Below are 24298 nucleotides of genomic sequence, written 5' to 3'. Positions count from 1 at the left end.
TTTATTCGAAAAGTGGATCAAATTCCTCGCTATTCAAATCAAAACATATGTTCATCATCTGAAATTGAGCAGAAAGGTTCTAAGAAGACAACTTGTTGTTTACATTTTACCGATGGGAAAAAAGTGATTTATTCAATCAATCCAACAGCTTTTGTTGCATTCTGCAGTAGTGAAATCCACCTATGAAGTGCCACAGAGCTTTAGTGGGGTTGAAGGTTGGTTCAACAAATGAATCTGGCGAAGTGAAAATTGAGTGGTGATGAAGAATAATTCAACTAGCTACCCGGGTAGAGGTGAAGTACTGACGATCAAAACGTGATATTGGTTTGATTGACATAAGAGATAAAGATCTGAAAATAATATCTGAAAAATGTTCCTGGAACATCTGAAGAATATCAAATTTTGATTTTTCAAGATCAAACGAATAGCTTGCTGCTATTGGTTAGATCTTACAAGATCTAATTATGATCTGATAATGATGTTCCAGGAGTAAATTTTAGATATTATTTTTAGATCTTTTATCTCTTATATCAATCAAACCAATATCACATTTTGATCTCAATATCAAAATATGCTCTTATTAAGCTCTTTTCCTCTACCCGGGTACTGCTTTGGTGCAATTGCTTTCGCCGTACGCCGAACGAGAAACATTTTCAACACGTTAGGGCACTGAAATTTAAACGTGAAATTTCGCATAATTATTCCATCTGATGAGCCATTGGCAAAATTAACTTGAAATATCTTTGAATGAGTGTAATCAGTTTCGTACCTTTTAATTCCGCCCTATGTTGCTTATCCTTTGACATGTCAAAGGATATAAGCAACATAGGGCAGAATTAAAAGGTACGAAACTGATTACACTCATTCAAAGAGGGTATTCTGCTAAGAGGGTTCGAAAAGTCGGTACAAGATTGAAATATCTGTTTTTATTGTATACTAGCTGTCCCGGCAAACTTCGTCTTGCCAAGCTGTGGTGGTTTGACAACTGTTGAGCTCATAACGTCACCGCACTCTAGATTGATTTCATTTCGATCGTGTTGATTTCCTTCCCAGCTCATGAAAAATCAAAAATTTTCAATTTTGTTACTTTTCTAGCTGATTTTCGTAACTTTTTGTACATATAAACACAGCCACCACGAATACGAACCGAACCGTGCAAGAGTCATCCTGATCGGTTCAGCCGTTCTTGAGTTTTGTTGCCTCAAAGGGACTTCAAACTCATTTTTATATATATAGATATATATATATATATATATATATATATATATATATATATATATATATATATATATATATATATATATATATATATATAAGTTATCGCATCAGTTTGCCCCAACTCCGAAGAAGCCATACTTAGCCAACTAGGAGACATCCAACAACAACAACAACAGTTAGCAACATCGTTAGCAACTTTGAACGAGGCACACAACGGACGATAAGCAAGATCAGCAGTTTCCACGGAAGCCACACCTGTCTTCAACCTTACTGAAACCAGCCTGTCAGCATCGCGCCACCGGACGACGCGATCCAATTACACATATGGTAAATTAGCCAGGGAACCATTCCTCTTCCTAGGCAGGCCTCTGTAAGCTTAAAATAATAAACGACAGTTAGTCTTTATCCATTAATCGACGAGTTCAGTTCTGTTTTGTTTTTTAAAAAACCCGATCCTAAAGCCGAACTCAAAGCTGGCGCAGTCTCGACTTGGGGGATAGCCACCCGTTGTGTTTCATAGTGAAATCGTAGTGTGAAAGCAGAAAGGAAACATTGTGTTCATCTAGAAGCTGCAACAAGCGATCATCACCGGCAGAACCAACGTAGGAAGAGCGCCCCAAGGAACCAGAACGCTCGGTAGGCCCGACCAAATCATCTTACCCGCTCTTTGCGTCGCTGGCTGCATACCAGTCGACTCGAGGTAAGTGATCTTTTTTTTATCTATTCAGTGTTAGTTATAAGGAGTGAATAAAGTGTTAGTTATAAGAAGTGAATAAAGTGTATGATAACTAGGAATATGGAGGCTTTACAAAGGTTGGTTGATGAACTCACCAACCAAATGGAGGCTCAACGGCTCCAAATACAAAATTTGGAGGAAATTAGGCAGGCTTCGGCGGTCCGACCTGTCCCTTCAGTAGTGTCACCTACAAACTTCGATGCATCTAGGATTCCTGATGCAATTAAAATGGTCGTACCGTATGCCGGCGACCCCAAATTACTAGCAACCTGGCTGAAATCAGTCGAAGATAAAATTAAATTTGCGGAAGCAACTTGCCCGTCACAGCAAGACATCGATCGTGCTATGCCCCTATGGACTAGCATTATACGGGACAAAATCGTTGATAAAGCTAACGAAGCTTTGGTGTCAAACCATACCCCGGTTGTGTGGGCTGATATACAAAGCACTTTGAGAGAATATTTTGGGGACAAGAGAGATCTCGGTACACTTGTCACCAAAATATCATACCTTCAACAAGGCTCGAGAAGCATTACCGATTTCTATAATGAATGCAGAGAACTTTTGGCGGATATAATAGCCAAGATTTCTCTCGACAACGACACGGCGGCGTGTGCTAAACCACTAGCAACAAGCTATGAATACATGGTAACCAACGCGTATATTGATGGTTTGAACGAACCCTACTCGACACTCACTAGAGTGTCTCGTCCGGCCTCATTGAATGAAGCGCATCAAAGCGCAATAGAGCAGTACAACGCGTCTCAACGAAAAAAGGATAAGTTCCCTAAACAACCAGTCACTTTTCAAAAACCAGCCTTAAATAAACCACAAAATAACTGGCAAAATTCTAGACCACCATACAAACCCTTTCCTTCAGTTCAGCACACACCCTACGGCAATAGATTCCCATCATTTCCATCGCAAAACCCATCATTTAACAGATTCCAAGGTAATGCGTCTTCAAACAATGCAACTCCGCCACCTCAAGCGATTAAACCCGATCCATCGGGTCAAAATAGATACCCTTTTGGTCAGAACAGTTATAAGCAAGTAGTTCCTTACCAAAGGACAGCACCTACACAAGTAAATTCGCACGAAAGTTCGGAAGAAATTCCTACCGAACTCCCCTATGCCGAGGATCCTTACATCAACAACCCACAACAGCAAGAAATTTATCCACAGACGGAACAATGTGATGAGCTAAATTTTTGTACAGATCCGGATCAACAGAACCCGGAATGAAAAATAATTTCCTTCCGTATCTAGAAATACCCAGAAGAGACGGCAGACCTCTGAGATTTCTAGTTGATACGGGGGCAAATAAAAATTACATTACCCCTGAGCTAATACCTGCTAGTAGTATTGCAACTGGACCCCAGCAAAATATTAGGAACTTGAGCGGTACGCATCGTATTAATCAGTACACATATGTGAATCCATTTGTCAACTTTATAAAAGACCTACCTAAATTAAAATTCTTCTTGTTCCGATTCCATGATTTTTTTGACGGATTGATCGGATTTGAATCTCTTCGAACTATCGGTGCGGTAATTGACACAGCATCGAATACCCTTGCAATAAACAATACAACGATAACATTAAAAAAAAAGTTCCCAACTAAGGAACAACTCAACTTCCACGAAGGCGAGACCTTAGTGAAAGAATTTCCCGTTCGAATAAAGGATGGTGATTTCCTAATTGAACATGACATTATGATTGGTCCAGAAGTCATTATACCCTCAGGAGTATACAATGCTCATAATGGTATAGCCACCTTCCCGTTGATCAACCAGAGTAATAAACCAGCAGTAATGAGCATCGACAATGAGGCGATATTTACAGAACTCCTGAATTTTGAAGAGATTGCTCCTAGCCAATCTTCCAAAGATAAAATAAAGGTTAAATTAGACCTTACGAAAAACATTCGGACGGACCATCTAAACAAAGAAGAAGAAGAAAAACTCTTCAAAGTTTTAAAACAGGTTCCAGAGGTATTCTACACAAATGATGAAAAATTAACATTCACCAATGCTGTAAGACATACCATTCACACGAAGGACGAATTACCCGTCTATTCGAAAAACTATCGCTACCCCTTCTGTCATAGAGAAGAGGTCCAAAAACAAATCGTACAAATGTTGGACCAAGGAATAATTCGTCCATCGAACAGTCCCTGGTCCTCGCCAATATGGGTCGTACCCAAGAAGGCCGACGCTTCGGGTACAAGGAAGTGGCGACTTGTAATCGATTACCGGAAACTCAACCAAAAAACCACCGATGATCGATACCCTATCCCCAATATCACGGACATACTCGATAAGTTGGGGAGGTGTCAATATTTTTCAACCCTGGACCTTGCTTCAGGGTTCCATCAAATAGAGGTCCATGTAAAAGACATTCCTAAAACTGCGTTTAGTGTCGAAGGCGGACACTACGAGTTTGTCCGAATGCCTTTTGGACTGAAAAACGCACCTGCCACGTTCCAGCGGGTGATGGACAACGTTCTCCGAGAACATATCGGGGTACGTTGCTTAGTGTATATGGATGATATCATCATCTATTCCACTAGTTTACAGGAACACTTGGTTAACCTCAAAAAGGTTATGGAGACACTTCGCAAATACAATTTCAAAATTCAAATTGATAAATGCGAATTTCTTCAGAAAGAGGTAGCCTTTCTTGGACACATTGTTACTCCCGAGGGAGTGAAACCTAATCCAGAAAAAATAAGTGCTATTAAAGGTTGGCCATTGCCCAACAACGAAACTGAGCTTAGAGGATTCCTGGGAGTAGTTGGTTATTACCGCAAGTTCATCAAAGACTTTGCACAGATAGCCAAACCCTTGACTCAGCCGTTACGAAAAGGAGAAAAGATTGAACATACGCATGAATTTGTTTCCGCGTTCAATCGGTTGAAAAGTATTCTAACTAGTAGCCATGTGCTACAATATCCAGACTTCTCCAAGCGATTCATTTTAACAACGGATGCTTCTAACTACGCGTTAGGTGCGGTTTTATCTCAGGGCCCCATTGGCCATGATAAGCCGATTGCATTCGCCTCGCGCACGCTCACAAAAACTGAGGAGAACTATTCGGCTATCGAAAAGGAGCTCCTTGCTATTGATTGGGCGTGTAAATATTTTCGACCATACTTGTTTGGCCGAAAGTTCACTCTTTTTACTGATCATAAGCCGCTCACTTACGCTCTAAATCTCAAGTCGCCAAATGATAGGTTGATCAAAATGAAATTGCGTTTAGAGGAGTTTGACTATGAAATCCAGTACAAACCGGGCAAACAGAATGTGGTAGCCGACGGATTGTCTAGGATTTCACACGAAATTAACATGAATGAAAGTGAATCATCATCATCATCATCGGATTCAGAGACGGTACATTCAGCTGAATCAGATAATGAAGACTTAATCCGCATGGTCGAAACACCGCTGAACTTTTTCAAAAACCAAATTCTTATTGAAAAGGGAGAAAAGGATGAGGAAAAATACGAAGAGATATTTCCAGGAATCTTCAGGCGGACAATGACGCGTGCTTTCTTCGGAGTCCCTATTGCAGTAAAAATCTTCCGCGAATACATGCACCCTACAAGAGTAAATTGTATTCTTTGCCCGGAGGAATGGTTGAACATCATGCAAGTGACCTACAAGAATCACTTCTCACGCGCTAAAAGTTTCAAAATAAAATTAACACAGTTAATTTTACAGGACGTCACCAAAGAAGAAGAACAAAATGACATCATTGAGGACACACACCAGCGTGCCCATAGAGGAGCAGTGGAGAACTACGAAGTCATTAAGAAGAAGTTTTACTTCCCTAAAATCAAGGACAAGGTACAACGCTTTATCAACCTCTGTGAGACGTGCCTTGAGAGTAAGTACGAAAGAAAACCTTACAAACTCAAATTTGCCGAAACCCCTTTACCAAGTAAACCTCTCGACATAGTCCATATTGATATCTTTATATCAAGCCCCAACATATTCCTTTCGGCAGTAGATAAACTTTCAAAATTTGCAATGTTAATACCCATAAAATCCAGGTCTATACCAGACGTAAAACGCGGCCTCGTTAAATTAATTTCAACATATGGAACTCCTTCCATGATAGTATGGGACAACGAAGCTGCGTTCAAGTCAATTGAAGTCCGAGGACTTCTCCAAAGGTTAAGAGTGCAGTTGTACTACACCCCATCGAACCACAGTGAGGTCAATGGAACGGTAGAACGATTCCACTCTACCCTTAACGAAATATTTATTTGCATTAAAAATAAATATGACGATCTCTCTAATAAAGAAATATATCGCATCGCGACTACTTTGTACAACTCTACGATTCATAGCGTTACTAAATTAAAACCAATTGAAATTTTCTATGGCATAAAAGAAGGAGAAGAGAGACCCTTAAACTTGGAAACCATACTAGAAAACCGCAATAGAATCTTCGACGAAATTATAGAAAAACTACAAAAAAACCAACAACAAACATTAGAAAACAGAAACAAACACAGAGAAGATGATCCAAATTTCATTAGAAACGAACGAGTCTACAATAAAATTCAAGGTATCAAAAATAAAAGAAAAGCCAGGTATAAAAAAGTTGTAATTAAACATAATAGAAGGAAAACTTACGTGGATCACAGAGATATTAAATTGCATAAAACCAAATTGAAACGGAAGAGGAATCCCTTACATAATTAACCATATAGTCTCAAACCTCTATCTAACCTACTAACACCCTGCTATATTTGTTAATTTACAGACCGGAATAATCCCCTTACTGATATTGACGATCACCCTTACTCAAGCACAAAAACTAACCATTAGAAACCTGCACGACGAACCTTTATTGCTTGTAAAGGAAAGACATTGTAAAATTCAAACTGGAACAATTAAAATAATCCACCCGATAAATCTGTCTTCTATAGAAGAAACAGCGGAGATCCTGATTAAATCATCTTACCATAATAATGCCGAAACCACTAATCCACTAACAAATATTTTAAAGTATAAAGCGAAGAAATTATACAGCAACATATATCAACTGAAACCTCAACCACACCACCGATCAAGGAGGTGGAACACCGTTGGAACTGTGTGGAAATGGATCGCGGGAACCCCCGACGCATCTGATCTCCAAGCCATCAATACTACGATGAACGACTTGATTGACCAAAACAACCAACAGATCATAGTTAATCAAAATCTCAACACTCGGATTCAGCAACTTACTCACGCTATACAGGAAGTAACCAATCAGGCCAACCTAAACGACTTGCTAATGGACGACATCGAAACAATTACATCCATCGTAAACGTAGATATTCTCAATCAGCTGCTCGAGGACATTCAAGACGCAATTCTGCTCTCAAAAATGTCTATTACTTCAAACAAAATCCTATCTATTAGAGAAATTACAACGATAAGAGAACTTCTTCAAGACCAAGGAATTAACATTCACTTACCGGATGAAGCACTACAATATGTTACGCCAAAATTCGCAACGAGTCATGGAACATTATTATATTTTATGCATGTACCACTGTTAGAGGAGAACACCGCGGAAATCATCAGAATATACCCAATCATCAATAGTAATCAATCAATCATCCAATTCCCAGAATTCATAGTCAAAAGTGGTAACCGTATTTTTGTCACACAAAAACCGGAAGACTTCGTTCAAAAATCTTCATTCTTGACGGATCTCGGGGACGAATGTATCAAACCGTTAATAACCGGAGTGAAGCCTAAATGCAACGTTGTATTCAATAACCAAACAATAATCAAACTAATTTCTGACAACACCATTTTGATATCCAATATAAGGAATCAAACATTAAAATCAACCTGCGGACCAGATAACCGAAGCCTGGAAGGAAATGTGATCATCAATTTTGAAAACTGCACAATACAACTCAACAACGAAACATTTAGAAACGAGGAATATATCGGCGAGCCCAATATCATGTATAACGCATTCTATAATCTCAAACCAAACTGGAAGCTACAGGAAGACATCGATTTAGGAAAAATTCATCACGACACAATACAAAACCGACGACACCTCGAGCATGTATACCTAGAACAAAACAATCTCAACTTTAAGTTTTGGAGCCTGTTTGGAGGATTTTCTTTTACCGGAATTACAGCAGTGATTATCATCATGCTAATCATAATCAGATACGGTGGAAAAGGACCGGGACGTTCCTCACTTAGGGAGGGAGAAGTTATCGCATCAGTTTGCCCCAACTCCGAAGAAGCCATACTTAGCCAACTAGGAGACATCCAACAACAACAACAACAGTTAGCAACATCGTTAGCAACTTTGAACGAGGCACACAACGGACGATAAGCAAGATCAGCAGTTTCCACGGAAGCCACACCTGTCTTCAACCTTACTGAAACCAGCCTGTCAGCATCGCGCCACCGGACGACGCGATCCAATTACACATATGGTAAATTAGCCAGGGAACCATTCCTCTTCCTAGGCAGGCCTCTGTAAGCTTAAAATAATAAACGACAGTTAGTCTTTATCCATTAATCGACGAGTTCAGTTCTGTTTTGTTTTTTAAAAAACCCGATCCTAAAGCCGAACTCAAAGCTTATATATATATATATATATATATATATATATATATATATATATATATATATATATATATATATATATATATATATATATATATATATATATATATATATATATATATATATATATATATATATATATATATATATATATATATATATATATATATATATAGATTTCCAACTGATATGACGGAAATTAGCGCATATGACGAAGGAGATTTCTTCCCTGCATCTATGAGAAGCAAACTTTCCCACGATTCCCAGACTTCTCGCATTCGGAATCAGTGCACAGTGGTCCACGAACCAGATTTACGAGGAAAGATGCATTCAACGCCTTCAAATGAGTTTTTAGGTAAATATGGTCTTCTACGAAGTTGCCCCTAATAATAAAACCCTCTTTAAAATGTGCATGGAAATTAGGGTGGTCCATTTTTTCAACGAAATTGGTAGCCAAACTTTTTTATTTGCAAGAGTAACTATATACATTCTCCGGGAAAGTTGTAGATCTATCAGTTTTGAGCAAGTTTGCTGAAGACACTTTTTATGTAGCTTTAAAACTGACTGATCTAGAGGTATTTTTCTGAATAAGCTTAGGGTGATTCAAGAAAAACCGGTTTTCTGGCGGTAACTTTTTCAGTTTCGATTTTTCATCAAAGTCGCTCAAGAAACACTTGTAGAGCATTTGAAGACGCGTCGTTTCGTGCGCTGGTCGTTATCTCATTTGGTTCAAAAGTTACAGGCACTTTTCTTAAAAAAATCAGAGTTTTTTGAAAAAGGTTTATGATGGGTTGGGGCAAACATAAAAAATATCTTTTGCCCGCATTCATAAGAAGAAATGTTGTTATAAAACATATAAAAAAAATAGAGGGGTGTTATTTTTGTAACTGAAGTGAAAAATACTTTAAAAGTGACTATTTTTTTTCTAGAAAATCATCAATATCTTTTGAATGGAATGACGTAGCAACATTCTCAGCGCACGAAAATGCGCGTTTTTGGAAGCTCTAAAAGTGGTTCTTAGGCGACTTTGACGAGAAATTTGAAACAAAAAAGATATAGCAATAAAACGATTTGTTCTAGCGTCACCCTACGAAAATGCTCCAAATTTGGTCAAAACAGTTAAAACCCTTTATCTTTTTTGTTCCAAATTTCTCATCAAAGTTGAATGTTGCCACGTCATTCCGTTCAAAAGATATTGATGATTTTCTAGAAAAAATAGGCACTTTTCAAGTATTTATCACTGAAGTTACAAAAGTAACACCCCCCCCCCCCCTCCCAATTTTTTGATATGTTTTATAACAACATTTTTTTCTTTTGAATGCGGGAAAAAGATATTTTTTCATGTTTGCCCCAACCCAACTATTTTTTTTTAGAAAAGGGCCTGTAACTTTTGAACCAAAAGAGATAACGACCATCTCAGGGCACGAAAAAACGCGTCTTTAAATGCTCTACAAGTGTTTTGGGCGACTTTGATGAAAAATCGAAACTGAAAAAGTAAAAGCCAGAAAACCGGTTTTTCGCGGACCACCCTAAGTTTACTCATAAAAATACCTCTAGATCAGTCAATTTTAAAGCTACATAAAAAGTGTATTCAGTAAACTTGCTCAAAATTGATAGATCTACAACTTTCCCGAAGAATGTATGCAAATAAAAAAGTTTGGCTACCAATTTCTTTGAAAATATGGACCATCCTAATTTTCATGTATATTGAAAAGAGGGCCTTATTATTAGGAATAACTTTGTAGAAGACCATGTTAATCTAGAAAATCATTTGAAGGCGCTAAATGCATCTTTCCTCATAAATCTGGTTCGTGGACCATTGTGCAGTGGAGCGGACCTGGTAGAATGGTTCTAGCGCATGTCTATCATGCCAAGGATCTGGGATCGAATCCCACTCCCAACAAACACACTATATGTGACTTCTTCCTTCGGAAGGGAAGTGAAGTCGTGGATCTCGAGATAAACTAGCCAAGCAATAAACTCATCTTTAATTTATTTAATAATCGCGAAAGGGACATTCTTGCTGGAATTCCTTACAGTTAAGCAAAAATTCTTTTAAAGAACCCTTCGACAATTATTTTAGAATGTATTTTACTTCTTCAGCATTTCTCCACGGTCACTTTTAGTGACCCCACTGAAAATTATTTTGGGGATTCTCTCAGGATTAATCAAAATTTCTCTTGAGTTTTCAAAAGAAGAAAATTCTCGCAGGATTTTTTAGAATTTCAAATTGATTTCAGCAAGAATTTCTTCAAAGATCCCTCCAGGTATCCCTATGGAATGCATTCCTTGTATTTTTTTTCCTAGGATTGCTCTTGAGATTCTTTTGGGAAATCCTAAAGGAATTTTCATTGGGTCTTCATGAACAATTTCAAAAGATTCATTTTGAATCAAGTCGACGGTTTCTTCAGAAAATCGTATGTACACAAATTTCTTCTGGGATTCCTTCCGGGATACTTCAGTAAGTTAATTCAAGGGTTCAAGGGTAAAGTTCGTACATGTATTCCATCATGTATTTCTTCAACTATTTCTGAAGGATATACTCCAGAAATATGATCAAAATTTCTTCCAAAAGTTTTTCTTTGGGATTTCTCATGGAATGCTTCCCAAAATTTTTCAAGAAATTCTTCTGGAAATTTCACCAGAGGGATTTTTTTAAAAGATGTAAATCCTTTGATTCGGAGATTCTTTCAGATATTTGTTTAAAAAATCCTCTAGGATTTCGTGTTGAATTTTTCTTTAGAAATTACTGCAGAAGATCTACAGAGATTTACTCAGCAATTGCTGTAGAAACTAGTCGAAAATCTATCCCTTGGCATTTTTCAATGACTGTTTTAAGAAATACTCCTATTAATACCTACAGAGGGCGATCCAGTAGTTCCTAAAGAATTTCTATAGGATATTCTTTTTTTTTCGATTTTCAGAGTTTTCTTTTAAAATTTATTCAGAAATTGAATAAAAATTCTTCCAAGTATTTCTTCATTAGGATACCTGAAAAAATTATTGAAGAATTGCTTCACGAATATTACCAACGGATTTCTACAGGAATCCTTCCAAAAATTTCTCAAGCTATTTTCCTTAAATTCCATCAATAGTATTACATGATTTTTTTTTCTAGGAATTAGCGAGGTATATTAGGAAGTTTACAGAAATCCCTCCAGATAAAACTTTTATCCAAGAGTCCCTTCAGAAAATATTTAGGAATTTCTTCTGGGAGTTTCCAAGAGTTTCTGGAGGGATTATTCACTCAGTTTATATTTTATTTATTTATATTTTTTTAAAGCCCCGGAAAAAAACCTTGAAGAATATTTGTAATAATTCTTACAAGAATCTGTGAGGAAATTCCAGGATATATTTCTGACGAAACCGCTGGACTTAGAAACTGGTCCGCTGGTTTATTTTAAGAAATTTCTGCATATGTTTCTGAAGAAGTTTCTCAACGAACTCTAGAAGGAACCTTTGGAAGAATTATCAACGGGAATTCCGTAGGATTGTAAAAATGGAAGAACTTTTGGGGAATTCCCTTGCTTCAATTTCCAAAGAATTCCCTAAAATTCTGAAATTGTCCCCGAGGATATTTTAGAAGGAATCGCTGAAAGAAGAACTCTGGAATGAATCTCTTCAGCAATCTCAAAAAATCCCAAGGAAATTCTTGAAGGGATCCCAAGAGGATATTCTGACGTATTTCCTAGATAAATACTATAGAACCTCCTCGGAAACCCTTTGTGGAATTGCTAGGACTTTTTAGGAAAATTTCTGGAGAAATCGTATTAAGAAATTCTTGAAGGATTTCCTGGAAGCATTACTGGGGCACTCTGTAGACGTATTTCTGAAGAAATTCCTGTAGGAACACTTTAAGAAGCGCCCAGATACGCATCTGACCTATTAAAGCTCATGAGATATTGCAATCTTGCATACATTCCTAGCAAATATTTATGAATAAACTACGTAAGAATCCAGTAAGAAATTCATAGGGTTAAGCTTAGTGGTAATGTCCGAGAAAATTAATGGAGGATTATCTGAAGGAACTCCTGAAGGAATCTCTGAATGGACTCCAGTAGGAATCTCAGAAGAAAATTCGGCCTTGTGGAGCGGATCTGGTGTGATGGTTAGAACACTTGACTATCACGCCGAGGACCTGGGATCGAATCCCACTCCCGACAAACTCGCAAAATGTGAGTTCTTCCTTCGGAAGGGAAGTAAAGCGTGGGTCCCGGGATGAACTTAGCCTAGGGCTAAAACTCTCGCTAATACAGATAAAAAAAAAATTCGGCCTGAATCACTGAAAGTAATAAGGCAAAAACCCTGTAAGACTTTCTGTAGGATTTTCTTGATAAGTCCCTGAGAAAATTCCTGGATATATTCCTGTGGGAATCTTCAATGGAATTACAATTACTGATACTGTGCTGGTGGTTCATCGATGAAAAACCAGCACATCAAATCGCGGCGATTGAAACAAATAATAATTACTGTTACAAATCAAACAATTACTCAACAAATCTCTGATGGGCTTCTGAAAAAATATTTGCTCGAATTTTTAAGAAATCTCTGGATGATTTTGTGCAAAAAATACTGTAAAAATTCATGATAGAATCTTCAAGAGGTTTGCTGGAGAAATCACTGTTGGAAATTCTGAAGGAGTCTGTTATTACCACTGGGCAGACAAATCTACACCCCTGCGAATGACGTTCGCAAAGAGATGACATCTGCCAAGTCAACGAAGGAGGAATAAGAAGACGAAAACAAAAACGAGCTACACTGAATTGTGCTAATGCTACAAGTTTATTTGCTGAACTAAAAATTAAAGTTTTGTTATAATTACTAAATTTGTTCTGATTAAAATTAAAAGGAGAATCGGTAAGAAGAGTGATATTTGCATAAAATTGTGTAAACGAGTTGAAATAATATTGAATTTATTATGTAGCATATAACCAGAGGCAGTATATACGGGTCGATGATTTGCACGTTTCAGAAGCGGGCTAAAAAAAACTAAAATTGTATGACAATCACTAACATAACTATATAAATAACAGATTAAAATATACGATATTTTTCAGTTTGAGCTGTACATCCCGAGCTGCTACGAAAATTACGTTTTTTTGCTGAATTTCCGAACAATTTCTCAAAAATTTTAAATTAACCTCACTTTTGAGATGGAGAATACCTGCGGAAAGTGCAATAATCCCGACACCGATGAGATGGTTGCCTGCGATTCCTGTGAGGTATGGTTTCACCTGGAGTGCGTTGGAGAAACACCGGGAGTGGTGGATCAGCAGTTTGTGTGCCCCAAGTGCATAGGCAAGAAGGAGAAGAAAGGCAAGAAGGGAAAGGCTGAAGCCAACGCGCCCAAGTCCGATAAATCTCTACTGCCAAAACGTCCGACGTCAACCGAGTCCGGTGGCAATGCTGATCAGGTGCCAGCCAATCCAGTGCTAGTGCCGGGGACTAGCGAGACGAGCGAAATTGAGAGTCAGGTAGGAAACGCTATCGAAACGACGTCTGTAAACATCGGCGAAAGTCTAGCACCGTGCGGAGCAAACCTGCAGCCAACGGAATCTTCAATGCAGAGGGAACTCCGCCGTTTGGAAGAGAAAATGCAGCAAAAAGAGAAGCAGATGGAAGAAGAAAGGATTCTCAGAGAGAAGCAACTGGAATGGGAAGCGAAGCTGCAGCGGAAGCAGCTGGAACAGGATAGAGCTTTGCGGCGGAAGAAGTTGGATCAACAGCGCGAAATATATCGCATTCAGTTGCAGGAAGAAGCAGAATTTCGACGCCAGGAAGAACAATTATTCGAAGATTTTCGAGTGCAGAAGGACGCGATGCAGTCCGGTGAAAATGTGGAGAAAACTGCTAGACCGACTGGCCACATGAACCGTGAAGATTGTAGCCAGGTACGACAACCTGTTCCTGAGCTGCCAGATACACCTAAATGTGTCACCAAATCGATGATGCCCGTGGTTAAGAATCGAAATGAAACCCACCAACAGCATTGCTCAACCCAGGAAGGTTACGAGGAGCCCGATTTCGAGTCCGATGGCGATGATGGGACTGATGATGACCTGGAATCTACAGTGTCTCGTAGGGCGGGGCCTTCTAGATCCCAGATGGCTGCCCGCCAAGTATTATCAAAAAAACTCCCGACTTTCAGTGGCAAAGTCGAAGAATGGCCGCTATTTTATAGCAGCTACGTAAATTCCACGGAAGCATGCGGTTTCACAGAAGTGGAAAATCTCGTTAGGCTCCAAGAATGCCTAAAAGGCTCTGCGTTGGAGTCGGTGCGAAGCCGACTCTTGCTGCCGAAAGCCGTCCCGCAGGTGATCGCTACGTTGCGCATGCTCTATGGGCGTCCAGAACAGCTCATTCATACCTTGCTTGGCAAGGTAAGAAAAACAGACCCGCCTAGGGCAGATCGTCTGGAGTCGTTTATTCCGTTTGGGATGGCTGTACAAGAGCTATGTGATCACTTGGAAGCGGCGGAATTACATGATCATCTGGTGAATCCTGTATTAATACAAGAACTGGTCGATAAGTTGCCAGCTGCAACGAAGCGAGAATGGGTACATTATAAGCGCACAGCCTTAAATGTCACGTTGCGCACCTTTGCTGAGTTCGCATCCTCGATTGTGTCGGAAGCAAGCGAGGTGACGCTTACGGTGGATCTTCGATCAACGAATAAACCGGAGAAGCTAAGGATGAAAGACAAAGGGTTCATTCAGGCGCATACTGAAGAATCGAACACTGCTTCTCCGCCGATAAGTCCATGTCGTATATGCAAAACCGCAGGTCATCGCATAAGGAACTGTGATGAATTTCGTCGATTGAATATTAGCGAAAGGGTGAAGTTGATGGAACGCTGGAAATTGTGCGAAAGGTGTTTGAATGAGCACACAGGATGGTGTCGTTTTAAAATCACTTGCAATGTCGGAAGTTGCAGACAACCCCATCATCCTCTGGTACATCGTGTTGCTGCTACAACCTCCCAAGCTTGCCAAGGACAATTGCATACGCATCTCGACGGAAAATTACCAGTGATCTTCAGAATTGTCCCAATCACGCTTTACGGTGGACAGAAGTCGTATTCTACGTTCGCCTACCTTGACGAAGGCTCCGACATGACCCTCGTTGAAGGAAGTTTAGTTCGTGATTTAGGAATCCGTGGAATTCTTCAGCCCTTGACGTTGCAATGGACAGGTAATGTAAAACGTCGGGAATCAGCTTCGGAACGCGTAGCGCTTGAGGTAGCCAGTGACAACGGAAATCGTTTGAAACTAAAGGAGGCTCATACAGTTAAAAGGCTGTACTTACCAAGGCAGCGGGTTGATTTTCAACAAATCTCAAGCCAATATCCGCACCTTCGAGGATTGAATGTTTCGAATCAAACGGGAGAAGAATCAAAAATTTTGATCGGACTCAATAACGCCTACTTGCTAGCCCCGTTGGAATCCAGGGTTGGAAATGCCAACGAACCAATCGCCGTTCGTTCACACTTGGGCTGGTCAATATACGGTCCGAGAGAAGCAACGATAGCTACGGGCTTCCTCGGAACGCACAAAGGGTATACAAATCAACAGTTGCACGAGATGATACGAGGATATTTTCTGGACGAAGAACCGAGATCAACAGTAGCATCGCTTCCAGAGACCGCCGAAGATCGTAGGGCTCGTGAGCTGTTGGAATCGACTACAACGAAGGTCGGGGGTCGGTATCAAACTGGTCTACTGTGGAAAGCTGATGAAGTGAACTTGCCGGACAGTTATGGTATGGCATTCCGGCGTCTTCAGGGACTGGAGCGTCGACTCCTGAAGAATCCGGAGCTCGGCGAACAAGTGGTGCAGAAAATAGAAGAATATCAATCAAAATGTTACGCACACAAGGCAACTCCAGGGGAATTGTCAACGGCAACGCCTGGAAAAGTGTGGTATTTGCCCCTCAATGTGGTAATAAATCCCAAGAAGCCGGGCAAAATACGATTGGTTTTCGATGCAGCGGCCCAGGTGAACGGTGTTTCTTTAAATTCAATGTTGCTCGTCGGTCCCGATCTTCTGGCACCCCTTGATGCTGTGGTGCAAAAGTTCCGTGAGAGACCGATTGCCTTTGGGGCTGATATAAGGGAAATGTATCACCAATTCCTGATGAAGCCGGAAGACAAGCATGTGCTACGATTCCTCTTTCGGACGAGCCCTTCAAACGAGCCAGACATCTTTATGATGGATGTGGCCATTTTCGGTTCTGCGTGCTCGCCAGCTTCAGCGCAATACATTAAAAACCTTAATGCCTCTCATTATGCTGACCGATTTCCAGAGGCTTCAAATGCTATCGTTCACAAACATTATGTTGACGACTATATGGATTGCGCTGATACTAATGATGAAGCGATCGAGCGTGCTCAACAGGTCCGATACATCCACAGTCATGCTGGCTTAGAAATCCGCAACTGGGTTTCAAACTCACCGGAATTCCTCGAAGCTATGGGCGAACGGGTTAAAAATGACGAAGTTTCGCTTGCTGTCGGCAAGGAAGGAGCGTGCGAACGCGTACTAGGAATAATTTGGCGCCCTTCTGATGACGTCATCACATTTTCTACACAAATGCGCGATGACCTAATGGTGTACATGACCTCCGACATCCGACCCACCAAGCGAATCATTCTTAGCTGTATTATGAGTTTGTTCGACCCGCTAGGGCTTTTGGCTCCCTTCACGGTCCATGGGAAGGGCCTTCTTCAAGATACATGGCGCTCCGGTTGTGACTGGGACGAGTTAGTGAACGACGACTGCTACACGAAGTGGACTCGATTGCGCGCTGTGTTTCCTATGATCAACCAAATCGAAATTCCTAGATGTTATCTCCGCGGCGCGCCGCCGTCAGCGTACGGCACACTAGAAGCTCATGTTTTCATGGATGCCAGTCAAGAATACTACAGCTGTGCAGTCTATTTCCGCTTTACTCACGAAGGAGTTTCGAAGTGTGCGCTTGTCTCGGCCAAAACAAAAGTTGGTCCGTTAAGACCGCTGTCCATTCCGCGCATGGAACTACTAGCTGCGACGCTTGGTGTACGTTTGTTGGACACAGTGCTGGCGAATCACGATGTGAAGGTGTCAAGGCGTTTCTTATGGACGGACTCGTCAACAGTTCTTCACTGGATAGCAGCAGATCCCAGGAAATATAAACCGTTCGTGGCTTATCGAGTCACTGAAATTTTGCAAAGTTCCAGATTAGATGAGTGGCATTACGTACGCAGCAAGTTGAATATCGCGGACATTCTGACCAAATGGAAAAATGAAGCTTTCTTCAAGGGTAACAGTACGTGGTTTTGTGGACCGGAATTTCTAGAACAATCGGAAGAAAATTGGCCTAAGCACAATCGTCCACCGGTGAATCGTATCCAGGAGCTGCGAGCTAGTCATATGTTCCACAGCACACCGGAAATAGTTCCACTAATCGATGCTACTCGAATGTCCAAGTGGAATATCCTGCTACGCACAATGTGTTGTGTATTACGTTTCATCTCCAATTGCCGAAAAAGGATGCAGCGGATGCCGATAGAGACGTTAGTGATTCCGAAGCTTGCACCGATTGTACGACGATCGATTTGTTCTATTGACACGCCACTGAAACAAGAGGAATATGAAACGGCCGAGCATGTTCTGTGGAAGCAGGCACAATGGGAGTGCTATAAGGATGAAGTTGCTACGTTGCTGAGGAATCAAAAACTACTACGCGAAGATTGGCTGCAAATTCCGAAGTCCAGTAAGCTGTATAAGAAGAGTCCGTTTTTGGACGAGTTCGGTGTGCTCCGCATGGAAGGTCGAATTGGAGTAGCCGAATTCGTTCCTTTCGATACCAAGTTCCCCATCCTTCTACCGAGGGAACATATTATCAGTTACCGCCTCATCGAATTCTACCATCAGCGTTACGGGCACGCCAACAAGGACACGGTGTACAATGAGCTCCGTCAGCGGTTCTCCATTCCAAACCTAAGGGCTGATGTGGCATTCGTAATGAAGAATTGTCAGTGGTGCAAGGTGCGCAAGACTCAGCCGCAAACTCCACGCATGGCTCCTTTACCCGTTGAACGTCTTACTCCCTTTACCAAGCCGTTTAGCTATGTGGGAATTGATTATTTCGGCCCGATAGATGTCACCGTTGGTCGACGAACGGAAAAAAGGTGGGTAGTCCTATTTACCTGCCTGAATATTCGGGCTATACATCTGGAGGTCGCATATCGTTTGAACACCGAATCCTGCATTATGGCTATACGTCGTTTTGTAGTTCGGAGAGGGCCACCAATTGCGATATTTTCCGATAATGGTACCAATTTCAAAGCCGCCAATAAAGAGCTCCAAAAACAGATCCAGTGTATCGACTCGGAGTGTGCTAATGTCTTCACTAATGCAAGAACGCGTTGGAGCTTCAACCCCCCATCAGCACCGCACATGGGGGGTATATGGGAGCGCATGGTGCGCTCGGTCAAAGAAATGATGTCAGCGCTCAACGAAGGTCAGCGATTGACCGATGAAATTCTTCTGACGGTTATCGCTGAAGCAGAGGAGATAGTTAATTCAAGGCCCTTGGTCTACCAGTCCCAAGACGAAGAAGCAGGTGAAGCAATAACACCAAACCATTTCGTTCGTGGCTCCTCATCTGGTTTAAAGGATTCATCAATTGCACCAGCTAACGCAGCGGAAGCGTTGCGTAATATGTACCACCGATCGCAGATCATAAGCGATGAACTATGGAAGCGTTGGTTAACGGAGTATTTACCATCTATAAATGCTCGATCCAAATGGTTAGAGGAATCAAAATCATTAGTTCCTGGAGATCTAGTCTTTGTGGTGGACGACCACGGACGCAACGGATGGATTCGCGCGAAGGTTGAAGAAGTTATCCACGGAAGAGATGGCCGCGTAAGACGGGCGAAGGTGCGTACCTCAAATGGAGTATTTCTGAGACCAGTGAGCAAGCTGGCATTAATCGAGGTGAGAGCATCTGGTAAATCTTGCCAAGAAACAGGTCCAGGACAAGGTTTACGGGCCGGGGAATTGTTATTACCACTGGGCAGACAAATCTACACCCTTGCGAATGACGTTCGCAAAGAGATGACATCTGCCAAGTCAACGAAGGAGGAATAAGAAGACGAAAACAAAAACGAGCTACACTGAATTGTGCTAATGCTACAAGTTTATTTGCTGAACTAAAAATTAAAGTTTTGTTATAATTACTAAATTTGTTCTGATTAAAATTAAAAGGAGAATCGGTAAGAAGAGTGATATTTGCATAAAATTGTGTAAACGAGTTGAAATAATATTGAATTTATTATGTAGCATAGAACCAGAGGCAGTATATACGGGTCGATGATTTGCACGTTTCAGAAGCGGGCTAAAAAAAACTAAAATTGTATGACAATCACTAACATAACTATATAAATAACAGATTAAAATATACGATATTTTTCAGTTTGAGCTGTACATCCCGAGCTGCTACGAAAATTACGTTTTTTTGCTGAATTTCCGAACAGAGTCCCTGCAGAAATTTCCAAAGGATTTTTCAACGCATCCCTAAAAAACTTTCTAAAGTTATTGCTGATGGAGTTTTGAGAGGAATCTATGGAAATCTATCCACAAGAATTCATATAGAAATTCCTGGAGATACTCTTAAAGGAATATTCGAAGGAAGCCCTGAAGAATCCTTGAATAAATTCTGATGAAACCGCTGGAAAAGTTTCTGGACTGAACCATGATAAATTTCAAAACAGAATTACTGGTGTAATTTATGAGTTCATGAAGCAATCTTGAAACCTCGTGAAGAATTTCTGCAGCAATCTCCAGGGAAATTTGTAAAAGAATCTCTGTTAGAATTACTGGGAGAAACTTTAAAAAAATCTGAAGGAATCTGTAGAAGATTTTCTAAAAAAAATCCATGGAGATAATTTTGAAGGAATTCTGAACTTTTGATGTTCTGCAGGTATCACTAAAATTAATTGTGATGCAATCCGTGGATGATTTCAAAAAAAAAAAATCACGTTCCGATTTTTGAGAAAAAAAAGTCGCTGGAGTAACTTCTGAGAAAATCAATAGAAGCTTTTCTGGAATAATTCTTGGAAAGATTTCCAAATAATCATCTAGGGGATATTTTAATTTTTTATGAGATTTATAAGTTGTTCTCAACGAACTTTAAAAAGGAATCCGTGCAAGACTTTGTAAAATAATTTTCAAAAGGAATCCGTTTAGCAAATTCGTAAGGCATCCAAGTAAGGTTTAATAAAGTCGATCTTTAATGAGTTACTGAAGTTATCTCTAGAAAACTTTGGGATAAATAACACGGAAACTTAAAAATTTTCTTAATAGATCTGTGGAAAAATTCTCGAAGAAATTCTCAAAGAAATCTTCGAAAGCATGCCTGGCAGAATTTATATAAATTTTCCAGGGGGATTTCTCACATCCATGGAGTCAATTTTGAAACATAGATGGTTATCTAATTAAATCCTTCGACTTATTTTTTGAGATACATCTCAAAAATTTTTTGAAGGAATCACTGAATGATTTCCGGAAGAATTTATGGAATAATGCTTGTAAGATTTTCTAAAATCCCTCCAAAATTTTGGAGGAAGCGTAAATTAAATAGGGGAACTTATATATTGTCGGCAGTTTTGTTCTTATCATCGTGGGGGATTTTTTAAAACCTGTTGGACTCAGAGTTGGCCTCAAATCTTTTCAAATGAAGCTGATTTACATGACCAAATTTCAGACAATTTAGCTGACCAAAACTCTCCACGAAGAAGAGAACAAAGCTGTCGATAATATCCAAAGTCACCCTATCTAAATTAGTCCCTGTAGGAAACCAAAGGGCTGCAAAACGGTGAGTCGATAAGGAGAGCGTCCAATATAGCTCTGGTCCTCACAAGTTCCTACCTCATGCTTCCACGGGTCAAGCGATGACAAAGACCGCCAGCTAAGAGTTGTGTGCTTAGCTGGTAGTGCAGCCTGGGCACTGTTGTCCTTCTGACTTCAGCTAGATTGAGGAGGTACGATCCGAGTGTCTGTTCACCAAGGAGGTGCGGCTCAAACAGCGTCTGTTCTGGCATCCAGCGGCTGAGTAAGAAACGCTGCACCACGCCCAGCTAGATCCAAGGTGGTAGCCCCATCAGCGTGGTCGTCCCAGTGTTGGTTGGGACGTTAAACAGAACTGGCACGATGGCCCTCCGGCGAGACAGGAGTGTTGGCGTAGGCCCAATAAGCCACCCGTAAAAATCCCCATTGCGAATAACATAGGAGAAAATACGACTCGATACAATCGGCAAAGACCCACGCGACGAAATAAGGACTACGATTGGAAACTTGGAACATGGAATTGCAAGTCACTAGGTTTCGCAGGATGTGACAGGATAATCTACGACGAACTACATCCCCGCAACTTCGATATCGTGGCGTTGCAGGAACTTTGTTGGACTGGACAGAAAGTGTGGAAAAGCGGGCATCGAACGGCTACCTTCTACCAAAGCTGTGGCACCACCAATGAACTGGGAACAGGATTTATAGTGTTGGGCAAGATGCGACAACGTGTGATCGGGTGGCAGCCGATCAACGCAAGGATGTGCATGTTGAGAGTTAAGGGCCGTTTCTTCAACTACAGCATCATCAACGTCCACTGCCCACACGAAGGGAGACCCGATGACGAGAAAGAAGCGTTCTACGCGCAGTTAGAGCAAACATACGATGGTTGCTCGCCGCGTGACGTGAAAATCGTTGTCGGCGACATGAACGCGCAGGTAGGAAGGGAGGAAATGTACAGACCGGTAATCGGGCGGAACAGCCTGCACGCCGTATCGAATGATAACGGCCAGCGATGCGTAAACTTTGCAGCCTCCCGTGGTATGGTAGTCCGAAGCACCTTCTTTCCCCGCAAAGATATCCACAAAACCACCTGGAGATCACCCGACCATCAAACAGAAAACCAAATCGACCACGTTCTAATCGACGGTAAATTCTTCTCAGATATAACCAACGTCCGCACATACCGCAGTGCGAATATAGATTCGGATCACTACTTAGTCGCTGTATGCATGCGCTCAAAACTTTCGACAGTTATCACCACGCGTCGAAGTCGAACGCCGCGGCTCAACATCGAGCAACTTCGTAACGTAGAAGTGGCTCAAGACTACGCGCAGCAGTTAGCAGTGGCCCTACCAACGGAAGAGCAGCTTGGCGCAGCTACACTTGAAGATGGCTGGAGGGACATCCGATCCGCCATAGGTAGTACCTCGGCTACAGCACTAGGCTTCGCGACTCCGAATCACAGAAACGACTGGTACGACGGCGAATGTGAACAGTTGAAAAACGAGAAGAATGCAGCATGGGCGAGAATGCTGCAACACCGTACGAGAGCGAATGAGGCACGTTACAAACAGGCGCGGAACAGGCAGAACTCAGTCTTCCGGATGAAGAAGCGCCAGCAGGAAGAACGAGATCGCGAAGCGATGGAAGAGCTGTACCGCGCTAAGGACACACGAAAGTTCTACGAGAAGCTGAACCGCTCGCGCAGAGGCTTTGTGCCACAAGCCGACATGTGCCGAGATAATCACGGGAATATTCTCACGAGCGAGCGTGAGGTGGTCGAGAGGTGGCGGCAGCATTACGATGAGCACCTCAATGGCGACGTTGCAAGTACCGAAGGTGGCGTGGTAACAGATCTAGGAGTATGTGCACAGGACGAAAGACTTCCGGCCCCTGACCTTCAAGAGATTGAGGAGGAGGTTGGCCGGTTGAAAAACAACAAGGCCGCTGGAGCAGATCAACTACCAAGCTAGCTTCTAAAATACGGTGGAGAAGCACTGGTGAGAGCACTACACTGGGTCATTACCAAGATTTGGGAGGAGGAAGTATTACCGGAGGAATGGATGGAAGGTATCGTGTGTCCCATCTACAAAAAGGGCGACAAGTTGGATTGCGGGAACTACCGCGCGATCACACTACTGAGCGCTGCCTACAAGATACTCTCTCAAATTTTATGCCGCCGTCTATCACCGATTGCAAGAGAGTTCGTGGGGCAATATCAGGCTGGATTTATGGGTGAACGCGCTACAACGGACCAGATGTTCGCCATCCACCAGGTGTTGCAGAAATGCCGCGAATACAATGTGCCCACACATCACTTGTTCATCGATTTCAAATCGGCGTATGATACAATCGATCGAGAACAGCTATGGCAGATTATGCACGAATACGGATTCCCAGATAAACTGATACGGTTGATCAAGGCGACGATGGATCGAGTGATGTGCGTAGTCCCTTCGAATCTCGCAGAGGGTTACGGCAAGGTGATGGTCTTTCGTGCTTGCTGTTCAACATTGCTTTGGAGGGTGTAATAAGAAGAGCGGGGATAAACACGAGTGGGACGATTTTCACGAAGTCCGTTCAGCTGCTTGGTTTCGCCGATGATATTGATATTATTGCTCGTAAATTTGAGACGATGGCGGAAACGTACATTCGACTAAAGAGTGAAGCCAGGCGAATCGGATTAGTCATTTATGTGTCGAAGACAAAGTACATGATGGCAAAGGGCTCCAGGGAGGAATCACCGCGCCCGCCCCCCCGAATTCATATCGACGGTGATGAAATCGAGGCGGTTGAAGAATTCGTGTACTTGGGCTCACTGGTGACCGACGACAACGACACCAACAGAGAAATTCAGAGGCGCATTGTGGCAGGAAATCGTGCTTACTTTGGACTCCGCAGAACTCTACGAT

General features: G+C 41.5%; 2 protein-coding genes across 9 annotated transcripts in view; one reads left to right on the top strand and one right to left on the bottom strand.

Annotated features, from left to right (window-relative positions):
• Positions 1-24298, bottom strand: part of LOC109431038 (myosin-IIIb-like) — a 428015-nt gene that overhangs the window by 179290 nt on the left and 224427 nt on the right. The window lies entirely within an intron of this gene.
• On the top strand, positions 9870-20056 carry LOC115257886 (uncharacterized). Its single transcript, XM_062842491.1, has 2 exons — positions 9870-19810; positions 19878-20056. The coding sequence occupies exon 1, from the start codon at positions 13707-13709 to the stop codon at positions 19683-19685; it is 5979 nt and encodes a 1992-aa protein (XP_062698475.1). The 5' UTR covers positions 9870-13706; the 3' UTR covers positions 19686-19810; positions 19878-20056.

The sequence above is a fragment of the Aedes albopictus genome, chromosome 3 (genome assembly GCF_035046485.1).
Source record: "Aedes albopictus strain Foshan chromosome 3, AalbF5, whole genome shotgun sequence".
In the NCBI taxonomy this organism is placed as follows: Eukaryota; Metazoa; Arthropoda; class Insecta; order Diptera; family Culicidae; genus Aedes; species Aedes albopictus.
The sequence above is the reverse complement of the archived record's forward strand: the minus strand, read 5'-3'. Positions and strand labels throughout refer to the sequence as shown.

What these genes read in the sequence shown, in the direction of transcription:
- LOC115257886 (XM_062842491.1), top strand. Translation starts at nt 13,707, where the DNA reads ATGGAGAATACCTGCGGAAAGTGCAATAATCCCGACACCGATGAGATG.